This window comes from Bos indicus x Bos taurus, chromosome 2, assembly GCF_003369695.1.
Source record: "Bos indicus x Bos taurus breed Angus x Brahman F1 hybrid chromosome 2, Bos_hybrid_MaternalHap_v2.0, whole genome shotgun sequence".
Taxonomy (NCBI): domain Eukaryota; kingdom Metazoa; phylum Chordata; class Mammalia; order Artiodactyla; family Bovidae; genus Bos; species Bos indicus x Bos taurus.
Window position 1 is genome coordinate 135,500,710 of NC_040077.1, and position 19,738 is coordinate 135,520,447.

Here is a 19,738-nt window from a genome sequence, read left to right on the forward strand (position 1 = left end):
ATTCTTATCATTTCGATCTTTTTTTCTTTTTTTAAGAGGAAAGGACCTTACCCTCTTACCCTAGTGTTCACAGCCCTAGATCTGGGGGCAGTCACTGCCAGGACAGTGTTTTCTCCCCTCAATCGTTACGTATCTGTCTTTTATGCATCACTGCCTTATCTCAATCCAGGGTTTGAAAATGTGTATTACTTCACCAGTGTATAGTTGGCAGTATGGTCACACATTAAAAATGGCCATGTTTTTTTAATATTCCAGTTCTTATCTGTGAGTTCAACCAAGGGAGAATGATCATCACTGGAAAACATGTTCTGTGATCCTACTTAAGGATCCACAAGGTGGCATAAATTCAAGAGTGATATTCTTTCAAAATGTAAATAATTGATTGTACACTTCATTCAAAATGCTTCTCTTTGAAATAAGATAGTAATTTCATGTATTGGAAAAACAGATTGTTCCAGAAGTATGAAGCTCTCACTTTAAAAAAAATAGACTTTATTTTTTTTTAAGTGGTTTTAGGTTCACAGCAAAATTGCGCAGGTCATAGATTTCTCATATACCCTCTGCCCCCAGACATGCATAGCCTCTCCCACTTTCAGCATCCTCACCAGGGTGGTACATTTTACAGTTGATGATCCTGCATTGACGACATTGATATACCATTGTCACTCAAAGTCTGCGGTTTACTTTAGGGGTACATTCTGTGAGTTTGGACATGTGTATAATGACATGTATCCAGCGTTATAGCAGAAACTCTTGATTTTTTTTTTTTTAAACAGCTTTCCTTAGTTATAAATTCATCATTTCACAATCCACTGTCAGCTAATTATTATCTCCTTGTTTAATACGGAGAATCCTTGGTCTAACCATAGGTATTTACTGAACAGCTGTTACATTCCAGAGATTTTTTTTTACCATATTTTTTCTCGCAAAACTAAATTATCTCCCAAGTCTCTGTTTTGGAATAAAAAGCACCAATTATTTTGATATGTTTCCTTATGATATGGCTAAGTGGAGCAGAGTTAAAGTGTGAGCTGATTTTGTCACCTTGAGGGAGTCATTTAACCTTGGTAAAATCTAAAGATTAGATCTTCCAGTTTTGAACTTACATGATTTTGTTTTCTGTCTTTGAATGAAAAAAAAAATCAAAGAAATTTGGAGTTCCTCAAAGAAACTTACATCTTAAAAAAGTGATAAGACAGTAGATTAAATTTTAATAATTTGATTTACAAGTGAAGAGTCCAGGCTGAGGCACCGGTTATTTTTGTCTTTAGGTGTCGCCCACCAGTGTTACCATGGTTTCATAAAGGCTGTTCAGGAAGGAAACATCCAGTGGGAGAGTCGGACTTACCCTTATCCCGGGACCCCCATCACCCAGCGGTTCTCACACAGTAAGTATTATCGTGAAAGCAGGTCCCATCTTGCCAGCAGTCATGTTTGCAAAAACTATTTTTGAGGCTTGTATTTTGTCTGACGTTTCTAATGAAGATAATATAAATGAGGATTCATATTAATCTTACAGCCAGAATTAGGGAAGAGCGTGAGCCTAGACGTGCTGCAGGCACAGTGGTATAATCTTAGGCTCTGCTTTTCCGTGGGGTTTTTCAGTATCTGTGCTCCAAAGAGGTCAAGGTGTCATGCTTATGCCTTTAAACACTTGACATCGGGTGAGAGAGGACGAAGGGAAGGTGTTCATGAGCGTGTTTCTGTGATCCTGCTTAGGGAGCAGCCAGAGTTTAGCAAGAATTCATTATTTTAACATGGTGTGTGTTTGGCAAACACGGAATTTGACTGGGGTCACACACAAATTTTGAACATGAAGGATATTGATTATAAAATACAAATTTAAGTAATAAAATTATAAGTAAAATGTTCTGACAAATAGACATAATTTAGAGTTTTTGACTTATTCTAGAATTAACTGTCCATTTTAGCTGATTTTTATAGATGCTGCTTTATGTATTTTTTCCTTTGACTCATGCCCCACACCTTGTGGGATCTTAGTTCCCTGACCACCGATGAAACCCAGGCCCGCAGCAATGAGAGCACTGAATCCTCACCACTGGACCGCCAGGGACTTCCCAGTATCATTTCATTCCAGAGGTGACTTCTTTACCCTGAGCCACCAGGGGAAGCCCATTGGTGATTCGTATCCATCCATGAAAGTGAGACTGAGCTGTGTTGCACTGCAGGCCAGTAAAGGTGTATATATATCAGTGGTTTTACAAAAGTTAGTTGAGAAGAGAGGGAAGCCTTGTAGAAAGTTCTCGGAATTACTACTTTAGTTATATTGCTTGCCTGTTCAGAAACCTTGAGTGTCTGTCCAGTGATAAAGCTAAACTTAGTCATAGTTAAAACCCTCTTTAAGCTGACTTATTTCTACATTTACTACTTCATCTCCTGACTTTTCCCAAGAGCTCGCCTCATTTTAAGTTGTCACTTTGCTGTGCTCATTTCTTCCTCCCTGGAGTATTCTCGTCCACTTAGCTGAAGCCTGCTTGTTCTTGAAAGCTCAATTCAAGTTCTTGCTCTTTGGGGAAAGCTTTTCTCAACTCTCTGGGCCACAGAAAATTTTTCCTGATCTGCACTTGCGTCTGGAACACTGATCTGGCGCCTAACTCACATTGTCTTTCTCTGTCGGCTTTCATATTTGTGTCTCTTTTTTTAAGCCGTATGTTGAAATTTGAGGGGAAGGAGAATTATTGGCTATCTGTGTTACATAGAAATTACTCGCAAAGTTACCAACTTAAAACAAGATTTGTCATCTCACAGAGTTCCTCAGGGTCAAGAATCTGGGAGTGGCTTAGCTGGCAGGTTCTGAGTCAGGGTCTCTCATGAGGTTACAGCCAGTGTGTCAGCCGGGGCTCCCGTCCCCTGAGCGCTCGACCGGCGCCTGGGGAGTCTGTCTCCAGGCTCACTTAGTGACTGTTGAGAGAAGACTCAGGTCCTTACTGCGTGGACTTCTCCACAGAGCTGCTCACGACTTGGCAGCGGGCTTCCCACGAAACGAGTGATCAGAGAGAGAAGTGGAGACGCTAAGCTGGCAGCCATGCTGTTTTCTCCAGCCTGATCTCTGAAGTGAATACCGTCCTTTCTGCTCTATCCTGTAGGTCACACAGGGGTTGACCGAGGGTGTAATACCAGGCAGTGAGGATCCTTGGCATTCTCTTGGAGGTTGACTACCCCAGACCATACGCCGTACTCTCATATCCAAAGGTGTTCAGTGAAAAACGAGGGCTCATCGTTGTCTTTGAACTGAATCTAAATAGATCAAAAGAATGACTCGAACTCTTGGCTGTTTTCACTTCTCTCAGGGAGCTGTTTTCACTCACGCCGTTGTAAACCCCCTGAAGCAGTAGATCTCAAAAGTGTGATTCTTGGACTTTGGGGGAGGGAGGCGTCTGTGAGACTCTTTGGGGGATCTGTGAGGTCAGAACTGGCTTTTGTTAGTTTTCGCCTGTGACTGTGTGGTCGTGGCGTCGTTCCCGTGTCCTGAGCCGTGAGGCTGTAGCAGTTCCCCCAGCACTGCTTTGGCACCATGTGTGCGGCTGTCAGCACAGTGGAAAGACAATGACTGCTGCTTCAACTGCTGCTACTTGTTATGATTATAAAAATAGTTTTGAAAGAGTCTCAAATGTTTTCAGGAGTTCATAGACGTATACTTTGCAGTAAAATTTAGACGAATCCTTGCTGAAAATATTTAATGAAATTACGGGAGGATCCATATTAGGTCCAGTATTTATTGTTGAAACTTCAGTTATCTATAGATGCTTGGAATGAGGAGCAGAGACAGGATTTATTTGTTCTTGGCTGTGGTGGGCCTTTGTTGCTGCACGAAGGCTCACTCTGGTGGTTGGTGCACAGGCTTCTCACTGGCGGAGGCTTCTCCATTGCACAGAGCGGCTCTGAGCGCCGTGGCTCAGCAGGCAGGGAGCGGCTCGAGCGGTCCAGAATCCAGGCTGAGTGGTTGTGGTGCACGGGCTTAGTAGCTCCAAGGCGTGTGGGATCTTCCCGAACCAGGGGTCGAACCGGTGTCCCTTGCCCTGCCAGGTGGCTCCTTAAATATTGGACAACCACGGAAGCCTGAGGACGGTGTTTTGAAACAAATAGTGTTGGAGCCCTTTGTTGTTGTTTAATTGCTCAGTTGTATCCAGCTCTTTGCCACCCCATGGAATGCAGCACACCAGGCCGCCCTGTCCTTCACCATCTCCCAGAACTTGCTCAAACTCATGTCCATCAAGTCAGTAATGCCATCCAGCCGTCTCGTCCTCTGTCGTGCCCTTCTCCTCCCGCCTTCACTCTTTCCCAGCATCAGGGTCTTTTCTAATGAGTCAGTTCTTCGCATCAGGTGGCCGGAGTATTCAGCTTCAGCATCAGTCCTTCCAATGAATATGCAGGACTATTTTCCTTAGGATGGACTGGTTGGATCTCCTTGCAGTCCAGGGACTCTCAAGAGTCTTCTCCAACACCACAGTTCAAAAGCATCATTCTTCGGTGCTCAGCTTTCTTTATAGTCCAACTCTCACATCCATACATAACTACTGGAAAAACCGTAGCTTTGACTAGACAGACCTTTGTTGGGAAAGTGATGTCTCTGCTTTTTAGTACACTGTCTAGGTTTGTCATAGCTTTTCTTTCAAGGAACAAGCATCTTTTAATTTCATGGCTGCAGTCACCGTCTGCAGTGATTCTGGAGCCCAGAAAAATAAAGTCTGTCACTGCCTCTACTTTTTCCCCTTCTGTTTGCCATAAAGTGATGGAACCAGATGCCATGATCTTAGTTTTCTGAATGTTGAGTTTCAAGCCAGCTTTTTTACTCTCCACTTTCACCATCATCAAGAAACTAGTTTCTCTTTACTTTCTGCCATTGAGTGGTATCATTTATGTATCTGAGGTTGTTGATATTTCTCCTGGCACTCTTGATTCCAGCTTGTGATTCATCCAGCCCAGCATTTCACATGATGTACTCTGCATGTAAGTTAAATAAGCAGGTTGACAATATACAGCCTTGTTGAACTCCTTTCCCAACTGTGAACCAGTCATTTGTTCCATGTCTGATTTCTAACTGTTGCTTCTTGACTTGCATAGAGGTTTCTCAAGAGACATGTAGTGTGTCTCTTAATGTTTATTACCATCTGCCTTTTACCATAATTATCTGTGTAGGAAAGGCTACATGCTAAAGAAAAACTTTTGACTTGGGGAAGCAAGTTCCTTGGCTCCTCTGATCGACACTTTCCTCATCTGTAAGATGTGTATACGCCCACGTGTTTAGGAGTTTTCCAAAGTTTGTTGTGATCCACAGAGTCAAAGGCTTGTGTAGTCAATGAAGCAGAAGTAGTTATTTTTCTGGAATACCCTTGCTTTCTCCATGGTCCAGTGAATGTAGGCAATTTGATCTCTGGATCATCTGCTTTTTCTAAACCCAGCTTGTACACCTGAAAGTTCTTAGTTCTTGAAGGATTTTGAGCAGAACCTAGAATTCAGTTCAGTTCAGTTGCTCAGTTGTGTCCTACTTTTTGCAAATCCATGGAGTGCAGCACGCCAGGCTTCCCTGTCCATCACCAAATTGCGTAGTTCCCCCCAAATTTTCTTCTCTCCATAGTTTAGTGAACGGCATTGTCATTCTCTCCATTATACAAACTTGAAATCTTGGTTTCACGCTCAGTTCCTCTCCCTCCCTCAACAGCAGAAGTCAAACCCTGCTGACTCTGTTCTGTCTCAGATCTTTCCTTTTACCCCCATTCCTCACACTTCGGACTTAATCATCCCATCTTTCCTAAGTCTTTTCTTCCTCCTTTCTTCCCCCACATCCCTCCCTCCCACATTGCAGCATCTTACTTCCCCAGCCAGAGATCACACCTGTATCTCCTGCAGAAGTGTGGAGTCTTAATCACAGGACCGAGAGGGCTGCTGCTGCTGCTAAGTCACTTCAGTCGTGTCCGACTCTGTGGGACCCCATAGACGGCAGCCCACCAGGCTCCCCCGTCCCTGGGATTCTCCAGGCAAGAACACTGGAGTGGGTTGCCATTTCCTTCTCCAGTTCATGAAAGTGAAAAGTGGAAGTGAAGTTTCTCAGTTGTGTCCGACCCTCAGCGACCCCATGGACTGCAGCCCACCAGGCTCCTCCATCCATGGAATTTTCCAGGCAAGAGTACTGGAGTGGGGTGCCATTGCCTTCTCCGAGGATCAAGAGGGAAGTCCCCCTAAATCTTTTCTAAACAGTCTTCTTACCTTTTCTCTTCATCTGAACCTGGTCTAGACACTGTTGGCAGCCATCTCTAAAACTGGGGACCGTGCCACCTCCTAGCACATTTGGAAATATGCAGGGTCATTGCTTATTGTCTTGACTGGAAAGTGCTGCAGGCAGTTAGCAGGCAAGGACCAGGGCTGCTGGGTGTCCTGTAGTGGACGGGATGACCCTGCACTCAAAGAACCAACCTGTTCAAAGTGACAGGTGCCCCGTGCTGGGAAGCACTGCAAATCTAAGACGTAAAACCAGCCGTATAACTCCTCTGCCAAAAAGCCTCAGCCTTTCTGCGTTGCATGTGGAAGTGTCCCCTCCTGTGGCCTTCAAGGCCCCAGCTTACCTTTTCAGCCTGACTCACTGCTGCATCCTTACACAGCCAGGCTCTACCCACACAAGATTCTGTGTTTGTCTGATATCCCTACTTCGTGGCTTTGCTTAGATGCCCTGATTTCATTTCCCTTCCCTCCCATTCCTTTTTAGCCCCTAGATATGTTCCCCCTTTCTTAATTGACAGAAAATGCCCTGACCTCTCAAACCCATCTAGGAGACAAAGCCAAAAGCCACCTTCTTTCACACTATTCTCAAATTCCCCAGTGTGGAGGTTAAGCTCTTCTCTTTCTCTGCTTATACTGCCTTAATGCACTCTTCATACCTTCCTCTTAATGTTTATTACCATCTGCCTTTTACAATAATTATCTGTGTAAGAGAGACCACATGCCAAAGAAGAAATTTAGACTTGGGAAGCAAGTTCCTTGGCTTCTCTAATCCACACTTCCACAAAATGTGTATAACAAATTCTGTTTGTGCCACAGGTTACTAGGAAATTTAATTGAGGAAACACTTGTAGAAATATGTTTTAATCTGCCAAATGATAAGATAATGATGGTGTCTCCTCCACAAGGTTCCTGTCTACTTGAGAACACTCTGGTCCCGTGTCTCAGACACCTGTGCACCTTTCACAACACCCGGTTCCTAGTTCAGTTCAGTCACTCACTCGGTCATGTCCGACTCTTTGCGACCCCATGAATCGCAGCACGCCAGGCCTCCCTGTCCGTCACCAACTCCAGGAGTTCACTCACACTCACGTCCATCGAGTCAGTGATGCCATCCAGTCATCTCATCCTCTGTCGTCCCCTTCTCCTCTTGCCCCCAATCCCTCCCAGCATCAGAGTCTTTTCCAATGAGTCAACTCTTCGCATGAGGTGGCCGAAGTACTGGAGTTTCAGCTTTAGCATCATTCCTTCCAAAGAAATCCCAGGGCTGATCTCCTTCAGAATGGACTGGTTGGATCTCCTTGCAGTCCAAGGGACTCTCAAGAGTCTTCTCCAACACCACAGTTCAAAAGCATCAAAAGCCTTCTTCACAGTCCAACTCTCACATCCATACATGACCACAGGAAAAACCATAGCCTTGACTAGACGGACCTTTGTTGGCAAAGTGATGTCTCTGCTTTTGAATATGCTGTCTAGGTTGGTCATAACTTTCCTTCCAAGGAGTAGGCGTCTTTTAATTTCATGGCTGCAGTCACCATCTGCAGTGATTTTGGAGTCCAAAAAAATAAAGTCTGACACTGTTTCCACTGTTTCCCCATCTATTTCCCATGAAGTGATGGGACCGGATGCCATGATCTTCGTTTTCTGAATGTTGAGCTTTAAGCCAACTTTTTCACTCTCCACTTTCACTTTCATCAAGAGGCTTTTTAGTTCCTCTTCACTTTCTGCCATAAGGGTGGTGTCATGTGCATATCTGAGGTTATTGATATTTCTCCCGGCAATCTTGATTCCAGCTTGTGTTTCTTCCAGTCCAGCGTTTCTCACGATGTACTCTGCATATAAGTTCAATAAGCAGGGTGACAATATACAGCCTTGATGTACTCCTTTTCCTATTTGGAACCAGTCTGTTGTTCCATGTCCAGTTCTAACTGTTGCTTCCTGACCTGCATACAGGTTTCTCAAGAGGCAGGTCAGGTGGTCTGCTATTCCCATCTCTTTCAGAATTTTCCACAGTTTATTGTGATCCACACAGTCAAAGGCTTTGGCATAGTCAATAAAGCAGAAATAGATGTTTTTCTGGAACTCTCTTGCTTTTTCCATGATCCAGCGGATGTTGGCAATTTGATCTCTGGTTCCTCTGCCTTTTCTAAAACCAGCTTGAACATCAGGAAGTTCACGGTTCACGTATTGCTGAAGCCTGGTTCATAGTTGACATCTATTAATTCTATGGAATTGTGTAACAAAGATATGAGCAATAGAGCTTCTTTCTTATGTAAAAATCAAGACAGAAAATGCAGGGGACGTAAATGAAGCCAGTTCCCCTAGTTATTTGATGAGTGTTTGTATGGCCAGACATGCAACTCTTGACTAAGGTAGAATGTCCCTTTCAGATTGACATAGGGGTCTGTTGAGTACCCAGCATTATGTTTTGAAAAACCTTTTGGTGTTCAGGCTGCATGTATGGTCAGGTCATTCCATACACATGCTAATCTTGCTCCTGCAATAGCCAGCAGGCCCAGACTGGATCAGCAACCTGTCTTATTCCATAGTTATGTAATTACAGGCCTTATCAAGTATGTCCTGGCTTGTAGATGCTAGACACGTGACAACCTAAGCATGGGATAAATGCCTCAGGACCTTTCCCTGGAGACAAGAGAGGAAACAAGAGAATTTAACCTCTGAAAGTGCAAAAATTGGAGTTCAGTGAACATTTAGTGACTACCAGGAGCCATGGAAAATATGAAACAACTGGAAGACCTTGAACTTCAGAGAATTATAGTATAGTAGAAAAGGATTCAGAGCACTGAAAACTCTTTGCTTACTGTGTGTGTAATTGTGAATATTTGATTTGTCTTCAAATAGGAATTACTAGACTTGAACTTGAGACGTGTGACTTTTAGCAGTTGTTCATGGAGCGGTCAAGCACGTTTCAGAAAATTTGAAGAGATTTAGCAGTTGGAATAATCACATTCTCAATGTTATTAATATTTTCTTAGCAGAGTAATTATATCGTACAATGAACAGTAACTTCTGTATAGCACATTCCAGTGGTCTGTGTTTTGAAAGGAAAATGTTCTGTTTGGGTGGAGAACTTTGGTAAAAGGAAATATCTACTTGAGCACTGGTATTTGCTTAAATTCTTAGTTTTTTCTAAAAGGCCCATTGAATTTGTTGGGTCCCCAACCCCCACTCAGGCCACCATGTAGGCGTCTTAAATAAAAATAGACAAACATAGTTCAGTAGGATGCTTAAAATATTTGAGGGTATTATTGATGGCTGTTCTCTCATTCTCATTATATCTGAGTTCTAAACATAGCTACCTAAATTGACTCTCTTCCTCTCCAGGCTTTGTTGATAATGCCTGCTGGATGTTGAAAATACAGTGTGTGAAACTTGTCATTTCAGTCCCATTAGCTTTGCATAGAGTTTGGGCTGTGCCTTCCTCTTCCAGAGGCCTTTGTTTGCTCAAAGAGAGCAGGAAAATGCCATTTGCCTTATTTTAGTATAGGATTAAAATACACGTGGTGAAGATCTCACGGGGCCAGCTGCTGGCTAGGTTTCCAATCCAAATGCAGCAGAATGTTTGCTACCTCTTTGAAAAATAAAGGCACTGTGTTCTTTTACTACATGAAGGAAGCAGCTGCCAAGAGTTGGTCTTTGACTAATAGTGGGACATAAATGAGCTCCTGACTGTTTTAGTTATGAAATCATGGATTTGTCTTATCAAACATTGTTATGATGGACCTCAGTTAGAGTTTCAGAAGACAAGGGACATGGCTAATTTCTGTTCTGGGGTTCCGAATTATCCAGAGGAGTAGAATGTTCTCTTATGCTGGGCACCAGTCAGGTCCGTTTAAAATTGCCCTGGTTTGGAGTAGCTAGTTCAAAGAAAGTATAAAAAGACCAAGATACTTGAAGCTTAATGGCTTTAGTGGAGACTGAAGTGTGGCTTCAGTAATCATCCTTTTTGTTTGTTGAATGTCATCTAACTTGATCCATTGTTATTTGCAGTGCTTAACAACTCTGAAACATGAACAATGGAATTACACAGAATTTTCCTTTTTGGGGGCCACACTGCACAGTTTGTGGGCAGTGAAAGCATGAAGTTGTAACCACTGAACTGCCAGGGAGTTCCGAGGATTACACTCCTTAATAGCCTTTCTTATTGGGATGTTAATGTAAACACTGATTTAGTTATGGATTGCAAGTTATTTTCAAGGCAAAGAAAGTCAATGGGGAAATTCCCTGGTGGCCCTTTGGTTAGCACTGTATGCTTTTACCGCAGGGGCCTGGGTTTAATCCCTAGTCAAAGAACTGAGATCCCTCAAGCTGCATGGCACTATCAGAAAATAAAAAAGAAAGAAAGAAAGTAGTGGAAAGTGTGAAATCATGTTACCCTTCGTATTCCATCGTAGCATGTTTGAGTTCTGAGAGTAATTAAGTGTTCTGCAGATGTGAGCCTGTTGACGATTAAACAGCATTTTATTTCCTAATATCTCCAGTTTCTTTAATTTCTTTGTTAATCTGAAAAGTCTGTAGCCCTGTTACTGTGCTGTGTTAGAGGTCAGATGTTTCGGATTCACTCCTCCCACTGGCTGAGACTGTGGGGTGTAGGTGACTGAACACATTGCCTTTATTACCTCTTAACTCATCCAGTTTTCAGATGTGGCTTTCCTAGTGTGGAGAGTCCTTAAAGGCCTATCAAGTGGGCTGAGTTTAGAAAAAATAAAAAAGGAGGGTTATTCCCAGAGCGTTTGTGTATCACAAGAGGTAATTATAGCAGCAGCATTTCCCTTTTTCTGAGCTTGAGTAATGGTGCCAGAGTTCAGAAGGGATCTTAAAAACAGTGGACTAAATTGAGGTGGACCTACCGATGGGTGGATGATCAGCAAAGCCGTGCCGCCCTAGTGGGCTGAACCTCTGAATCTCTTTTCCCTTTCCACTTCCTTTACGTGATGCGTGACTGTTTTGCCTAGTTTCCCTTTGGGAGGTCTGGCTTTCCCACTCATGTGCATGGAGTGGATGAATAGTTTTGCTCCGCTCTTTTCCCTAAAACCCAAGATGGTGAATGCAGAGCTGTGAGGAGCACAGCCATCTCTCCCACAGGATAGAGGCCGCATGCGCTCTATGGAGAGAAGCAGGTGGTGGAGCTGAGCTGCCACGTGTCTTGTCCAGGCCCTGGCTCTGGTCTTCCAGGTGTTGGGGGAACGGCCCCTCTCACAGCCACTGACTCTTGCCTTCAGAATAGTGTCCGCTGGTGAGGTGCATATAATCACCTGGTTAAAAAGGCGTTTCTTAGAGACCTCGGTGCTTTTTGTTCACTTACTTCAAGTGTGTGTTTACTTCTGGTTGTGCTGGGCCTTTGTTGCTGTGCGTGGGCTTCTCTTGTGGAGCAGGGCTCCTTAGCAGCTGGGCTCTCAGGCCCCGGATCCTGCAGGCTCCAGTAGTCATGGTGCTGGGGCTGTAGTTGCCCCAAGCGTGTGGAATCTTCCCAGACCAGGGGTTGAACCCCTGTCCCCTGCATTGGCAGGTGGATTCCTATCCGCTGTACCACCAGGCAAGGCCAACCTTGGTGCTTTTTATGTGTTACTTACTGCGTTGGTTTTCTATTCAGCACCAACCAGTCGCTTTGGTGGCTTTTGGATACACCTAGAAGCTTAATGGGAAAAGGCAATGGCACCCCACTCCAGTACTCTTGCCTGGAGAATCCCATGGACGGAGGAGCCTGGTGGGCTGCAGTCCAGGGGGTCGCGAAGAGTCAGACACGACTGAGCTACTTTACTTTCACTTTTCACTTTCATGCATCGGAGAAGGAAATGGCAACCCACTCCAGTGTTCTTGCCTGGAGAATCCCAGGGATGGGGGAGCCTGGTGGGCTGCCGTCTATGGGGTCGCACAGAGTCGGACACCACTGAAGCGACTTAGCAGCAGCAGTCAGCTTTGGTGGCTTTTGGATACACCTAGGAGCTTAATGACTTTCATGTTTCTTCTCTTGGTGGTTTGGGGACCATACTACCTCTGAGGTCCCCAAGCTGCGTTGGTTCCGTGTGTGTGGTTACTTTGTGGCATTGATTAAAATTGTTTTCTGTCGTTCTCTTTCATATAAAGTCATGTTTATTGTTTTGTTTCTTCACATCTCATTTGAAAGCAAAAGCAGTGAGAAGAGTGGAGAGAAGTGAGAGGACTGACAGCCTCTGTGAGCAGTGAATCTGCCACTGGCCCGTGAGGGTAATGATACAGATTCAGATTACGGAGCCGTGCTGGCATTTCACTCATTGCACACTCTGAATCTGCATTCTCGTGTGCTCTTGCTAGAATTGTGCTGTCTTACGTAAAGCATGGGCAACCTGCTTAGTGTGCTCGGAGATAACATTTCCACGGCTTCTCTCTGGTCCTTAAAGGTTAACGTAGTGTTGAACCTGAAGGCACGAGGCTGGTTGTAGAAGGGTTGGCACCTGCTAACAGTTATGATACGCACGAAATAATTGGGCTTTGGAAGATACAGACCACAGTCAAGGTGTTAGAGTACCTTCAGAATTAGACACCGCTTGTTCATCACTTGTTTTCTTTCTAGGTGCGTGCTATTACGACGCTAATCAGTCTATGTATGTGTTTGGAGGCTGTACCCAGAGCAGTTGCAACGCTGCCTTCAATGACCTCTGGAGACTTGACCTAAATAGCAAAGAGTGGATCCGACCTTTGGCTTCAGGTGAGAGAGAAAATGCTGCTCTTTGCCCCTCACCAGGTAACTCGCTTCGCACGGAAACTCATGATCCTTTTGGTGTTGGTCTCAAGAACAGATTACTGGGGCCCCAGGTCCTTTGTCAAATCTGCTTGTAAACGCTAAAGAGTAATACGCTTGTGTAAGGTCTTGGTATTTTTTCTAAACTATACTTTATCATCAGTATTGGTACCCTGCCAGAATTGCTGTACTGCTGTGTGAACTCATTTGTGTGGCTTTCTCAAGTCCTTGTACAGGTGCGATATGCTCTTTGGTATGAAGTTGAAGTAACAGCAGCAGCACGGTCATGAGAACTGTAGCTGACTGACAGAAGCTATTGTCCCAGGGCTGAGATCTCTGAATGCCGCTTGTTGTTGCCAGTCAGCATTTGGGGAGTGTGTGAAACATGCCTCTGCTGGTTCCTCCTAACTGCTCAGGGGTGTGGGAAGATTCCACAGTCGGCGCAGCCCCGCATCATCCCGCTGCACCAGAATCTGTGCAGGAAGCTTCTGGGTCATTTTCTCTTTTGACCTAACCTTTCTTGGGGAAGAAAAACGCGCACACACACGATTGTTTCTGCACTCACAAAGCGGGGTGGCTTGAAAACGCAGTTACAAGCTTGGAGGGCCCAGGTGACAGACAAAGAGTCCGCTGAGTGTAAAGCACCCTGCTTGGCTTGTTGGCAAGCTTTTCCCAAACACTCTTCTTTTGGCCTTGCAGGGTTGCAATTCATCGTACTTATTTAGGTCTTGTTTGCTTTGATTACTAAACGGAAGGCAAGATGGAATATTAGAAAGGGCACTGGGCTAAGAGTGAGGCGACGTGAGTTTCATTTCCGGGCAAAAATCACCAATTCTGCATGTAACTCTGACCAAGTTACCATCTCTCTCTGGGAGAAGTGTGCAGGCCAGTCAGAAGATCCTGTTTTTAAACGAGTTGAGAAAGCTGCTTTACGTTTCCCTGCATTTCTGTGAGGACTGCTCTGAATGTCTCGGCCAGGCGCTTAAAATCTTATTATGAAAAGAAGCTGCATGTTGCTTTCCCAGCGCTGTAGCCGCTGCTGCTTCCTCTGCAACAGATGACGCAGGACGGGAGCACAGAGTGGCAGCAGGCGCGCAGAGCTGGGCTGGGCTTGAGCACGTGGGGGTCTTCACAGTTATTGGAAGATGAGAGAGTGTTAATCTTTAAGATGTTTTGAATATTAGGACGATTTTAGAGCCTTCAGAACTTTGTACTTTGGAGCATTTCTTTTTCTAGCACTTTGTAACCCCTGTTGCACTTAACAAAGCATTGATTAATACTTAGAATCATGGATTCTAAAATGCAGAGGCTCTTTTTAGCTTAAGCATCTTATTGCCATTGTACTTATTGTCCAGGCCCCATTTCAAAGTAGCTTTGACGTCCCAGTAACAAAATACCAATACTGCCTTTCTCTGTTTCGTAACCAAGCTTATGCCTTTGGGGCTTCCCTGGTGGCTCAGAAGGTAAAGAATCTGCCTGCAGCGCAGGAGACCTGGGTTCACTCCCTGGGTCAGGAAGATTCCCTGGAGAAGGGACTGGCTACCCAATCTAGTATTCTTGCCTGGAGAACCCCATGGACAGAGGAGCCTGGCGGGCTACAGTCCATGGGGTCACAAAAAGTCGAATACGACTTAAGCAATGAACACTTTCATGCCTTCTACAATTTGGCGTGGGTGTTGCTCTTTCTTGCACATGTGGAGTTGTGGACCTTCGTAACCTATTGGCATCTACTTTGCTTATTTTTCCTTATTTTTCTTTATAAGATAGACATGGCATTTTTGTTGTTGTTAACTACTAAGTTTAAAGACTAGGCTTTGAATCCCCTAGGTAGAAGTATCAGAGAAATAACTGTCTTTGTAATGCAGATTTTATAACTGATCTGAATTTTTAAAAAAATTCAGTGTTGGACTGTTCCCTTTTATAAAACATATTGGCTCCTAAAAGTTTAAAAGTAATTTTCTAACAGAATATCTCAAAGAATCTAGTTTCTGCATCACTCTAATCTACAATTAGAGGCTACTTTTTTGGTGGGGGGAGTAGAGACTGAGCTTTTTGAAATGTCTAGTTTAAATTAAAAAAAAATGAACAGTAGTTTAATCGAGAGTCCTGTGAGATTGTGGGCTTCGCAGGTGGCACCGTGGTAGAGAGTCAGCATGCCAGTGCAGGAGATGCAAGAGATGTGGGTTCCATCCCTGGATTGGGAAGATCCCGTGGAGGAAGAAATCACAACCCACTCCAATATTCTTATCTGGAGAACCCCGTGGACAGAGGATCCTGGCGGGCTACCGTCCACGGGGTCACAGAGAGTCAGGCACGACTGAGCGCACTCACACAGAAACATGTGGGAGTCTCGTTTAGGCGGAAATCCCACGGGAAGGCTGCCTGAGGAAGTGTTCCTCTCTGCTGTCATGAGTCCCAGCCAAACATCAGTGATTCTCTGTGAATAAAGCACAGTTGTCGGTGTGTCGTGCTGTGCCTGGCTCACCCATTCGAGTGCTTGGCGGTGGGTAAGTCGGCTGGTGCCCAAGGGGAGGGTGCTGCCTGCTACCCCTTGGTCCCAGGCGCGAGGTCTCCCAGCACCTGAGTATCTGCAGATGAAGATCGTCTGGAGTGGCAGTTCCACCGTGTTCCGCCCTCAAGTGCTGCGCTTTGGAAAAGAGCATCAGACAAACAGTGGAGCAGCTCAGGTTGGGAGCCGAGGCTTGGTGCAGAACACCCTGCATCAGGTATCTTTTTACCTGCGTGGTTGGTGATATCGCACATGAGACTGGAGCAGCTCGTTTTGCTCGGTGTCGTAGCACAGGCTGGGGGGCTTCAGCCCCAGAAACTTATTTCTCACAGTTCTGGAGGCTAGGAGTCTGAGATCCGGGTGCCAGTGAAGGCTCTTTCCTGGCTCTCAGAGAACCAGGCAGCTTGCTCTGTGTCCACGTAGCAGAGAGTGAGTTCTGGTATCTCTTCCTCTTTTTGTAAACCGGATTATCTCCCAAAGCTCTCATCTTCATGTGCCATCCCCTGAGATTCAGACTCAGCATGTGGGTTTGGGGAGGACACAGCTCAGTCCATAGCAGTTGGAAATAATGTGTTTTGTCAACAAAACGTTGTCCTGCATTTCTTTGGAAATGATAGGAGGAGGAGCATCTGGAGGGAGGGGGGTGGTGATGAGTGTCGCAATGACGGCTCTTACAGTTGAGAGAGACCTGTGGTGCTTCTCCGACACTTCCACTGAGGTACCGCCTCCTCCCTTTTACATGCAGGTAGGCGAGTCCTGCCTTCGTGGAGCTTATGCTGTAATGGGGAAGAAACGGTAAACAGTCATAAAGGAAGCGAGGAATGGGATGTGAAATGAGAAAGGGAGGTAGCCTTTTCTGCTGAGACATGACAGGTGCAGAGTGGAAGGCGGTGAAGGTGGCATGTGTGAAGAACAGGCGTGTCGGAGGAGCAGAAAGCAGCCCTTGTGGACGCAGCGTGATGAGCAAGGGTGGCGTGGCATAGACGGGGTTGAGGCGTAGATGGGAGCCAAGGGTATTGTGATCCTACATACATTTTAAAGAACACTGCTGCTGCTATTTAAGAAATGGATTAAAGGAAGGCAAGAAGGTGAAGCAGAGAGAACAGATAGGAGGCTGTCGGAATAGCACTGGTGAGAGCATGTGATGGCTTGGACCAGAGTCGCAGCATTGGAGATAGAGAGAAGGGAGTGAATCTGCGCTGAATTTCTGTGTTAAAATTGATGGGACTTCTTGATGGATTAGATATGGGAGGGTGAGAAGGGCGATCAAGGCTGACTTACGTACACTTAGGTAGGTAGTGGGGCCATTTGCTAAAACAGAAGAAATATTTGGAAGAGGTTTTTTTTTTTTTTTTAAATCTCTTTAAACGTTTAAGTGGTGGTATCAAATAATTCGTTGTTATGGGGAGTCTGGCATTTGAAACAGAGGCTTGACTTCCCGTGAGTGACGGCACAGCCCTTTTGCTCACTTAATTCTGCTGTCTCTTCATTTTGTTCATGCAGTAAATATTTATGGATTGCTTACTCTGTGCCCAGTATTCCTTTAGATGCTGGAGGTTCATGAGTGAATAAAACAGACAAAAATCGTACTCCTAACGGAGATTAAATTCAAATAAAGGAAAAGTGAAAGTGACTCAGTCTTGTCCAACTGTTTGCGACCCCCTGAACTGTGCATGGAATTCTCTAGGCCAGGATACTGCAGTGGGTAGCCTTTCCCTTCTCCAGGGGATCTTCCCAACCCAGGGATCGAACCCAGGTCTCCCACATTGCAGGCGGACTCTTTACCAGCTGAGCCACAAATAAGGGAAGATAATTTAAAATGACAAGTACATAATATAATAGAAGATGGTTAATGCTCCTGAAACAAAACTGTAGCATAGTAAAGGGGATGAGGAACAGGGGAGACCACAGCTAGGGGTCGGGGGAGACTCACGGAGAAGGATGGTCACAGGGAGTGGACCTCGGGGGCCTCTGAGGAAAGAACATTCCAGAGAGCGAGCAGTGTGGGGGTTCCGGGGCGGAGGTGTGCCTGGGACAGTCTAGGGATAATGAGGGATCCTCTGTGGCTGGAACGGAGTGCACGAAGGAGGCTGTGCTCAGAGAGCTTAATGCAGGAGAAGCCACCACACATGCAAGGCCTTCTGGCTGCTACAAGGGCTTTGTGGGCTTTGTCACAGTCTTTGAGTGAAGTGGCTGGTCATTTAGGTTGCTGAGAAGACTGTAAGAGGGCAGGTATAGACATGAGATCAGTTAAGAAATGGGAGCAATAATCTCGGAGGAGGCAGTGGCACCCCACTCCAGTACTCTTGCCTGGACAATCCCATGGACGGAGGGGCCTGGTGGGCTGCAGTCCAGGGGGTCGTGCAGAGTCGGACAAGACTGACTTCACTTTCACTTTTCACTTTCATGCATTGGAGAAGGAAATGGCAACCCACTCTAGTGTTCTTGCCTGGAGAATCCCGGGGACAGGGGAGCCTGGTGGGCTGCCGTCTGTGGGGTCGCACAGAGTCAGACACAACTGAAGTGACTTAGCAGCAGCAGCAGCACCAATAATCTAGGCAAGAAATGATGGTGATTTGGATGAGGGTATTAACAGAAGGATAAAAGTTGGCTGCATTGGATCGAGTCCACAGTTTGGATGTGGAGTGTGAAAGAGAAGGAGTCAGGACGAGAAAATCAGGGGAGTGCAGCGGCGTGGGAGCTACCCTACATGCACGTGCTTCCTCTCCAGGCGAGGAGGGAGTCATCAACCGTGTCCTGCGCAGCTAAGTGGTCAAGTCGTACGATGACTGAGGCTTGGCTTTGAATGTAGCCAGGAGTCTTCAGTGAGAGGTAGGGATGACAGCCTGCTTGGAGTGGTTTTAAGAGAATGGGAAGAGAGGAGCTGAAGGCGATGTGAACAGCCCATTGGTTTCTTTAAGACTGTTGCTATAAAAGAGAGCAGGAAAGTGGGATGCTGAGTAGAAATTAGTGTAGAATTGAGAGGATTTTTTTTTAAGATGGCAGTTATAGCATGTTTATATGCTGATGGGAATCTAGAGAGAGGAACTGATTTGGATAGAGGAAGAAATTATTGCTAGGACAGTGTCTTTGAATAGTGACAAAACAGAACCTGCTCTGCGGGTAGAAGGGTTGACTGTGGACAGGAACATTGACCCTTTATCCGTGGAGCAAGGAGTCTATGATGACAGATGCTGGTGGGTGGCTAGATGTGGGAACGGGTGGAAGTTCTCTCCTGACCGCTTTATCACTCAGATAAAATAATGAAGGGTGGAAGAGAGCAGAGCCGTTGGAAATCCTGGCCAGCGAGTCTCAGTGTACAATCATATTCATTGTAGTCTTTACCAGGTGGCTCTAGGAAGTTGAATGTTTCACCTTCTGGTATTGTATTAAGGCAACACCTTCATTCTTAATCGGTTTTGCTTGACTCAGCCTGTGTTCACTTCCCAAAGGAAACGAGCAGTTCTTAGGTATTTCAAAAGACTAATGTCTAAACCACTCTTTCTAAAATACCCCTTATTCATACTGAGGTTGATTTTGACATCTGTTTAATATATGATGTCAGAGAGAGTGAAAGCATTAGTTGGCTCGGTTGTGTCGACTCTTTGCGACCCCATGGACTGTAAACTCGCCCGGCTCCTTTGTCCATGGGGTTCTCCAGGCAAGAATACTGGAGTGGGCTGCCATGCCCTCCTCCAGGGGATCTTCCCCACGCAGGGATCGGACCTGGGTCTCCCATATTGCAAGCAGATTCTTTACCATCTGAGCCACAAGGGAAGCCCTATGATATCATAAAGCACAGCCTGTCAACTCTAGGCCTGGGCACAATTGGTTTCCTATCACACTCTCCCCACCCTACCCCTCCAGTTTCTTCCCTTTCAGCCACACATGAAATCCTGAATGATGGCCTATGGTTCAGACCTTTGTTTTAGAAAAAGGCATCCTGGTCTACTCCATCCAGTGTACATGGACTCAATGCCTGTTCTGATCTTGGACTTGCTGCTCCGGAGCTGCCAGCCTTTGATGTTAATCTCGTCTGCATTCTCTGGGCCTCAATTTCCTTCCCTGTGTAAAAAGGAAAAAGTGTAAAAAGACCACTGTTTGTAAAACCACACAGCAGGTCACCTGGGAAACTTACTAAAATTCTAGATTTCTCAGCCTCATAACACAGTCAGTCACCTAATCTCAAGGGATTGGGGAGAGAGTGGTAGATGTGCATTTTAAAAAAGAAAACATTTCAGTTGATTCCA

The 19,738-nt window shown here is 45.4% G+C and overlaps 1 protein-coding gene across 2 annotated transcripts in view; it reads left to right on the forward strand.

The window, feature by feature from the left end:
* FBXO42 (F-box protein 42) overlaps positions 1–19,738 on the forward strand; it is a 105,635-nt gene that overhangs the window by 57,333 nt on the left and 28,564 nt on the right. For both annotated transcript variants that reach the window (XM_027522591.1, XM_027522583.1), the window contains exons 3-4: positions 1,272–1,388; positions 12,812–12,946. In XM_027522591.1, coding sequence (XP_027378392.1) covers positions 1,272–1,388; positions 12,812–12,946 — 252 coding nt within the window. The remainder of the gene's footprint in view (positions 1–1,271; positions 1,389–12,811; positions 12,947–19,738) is intronic.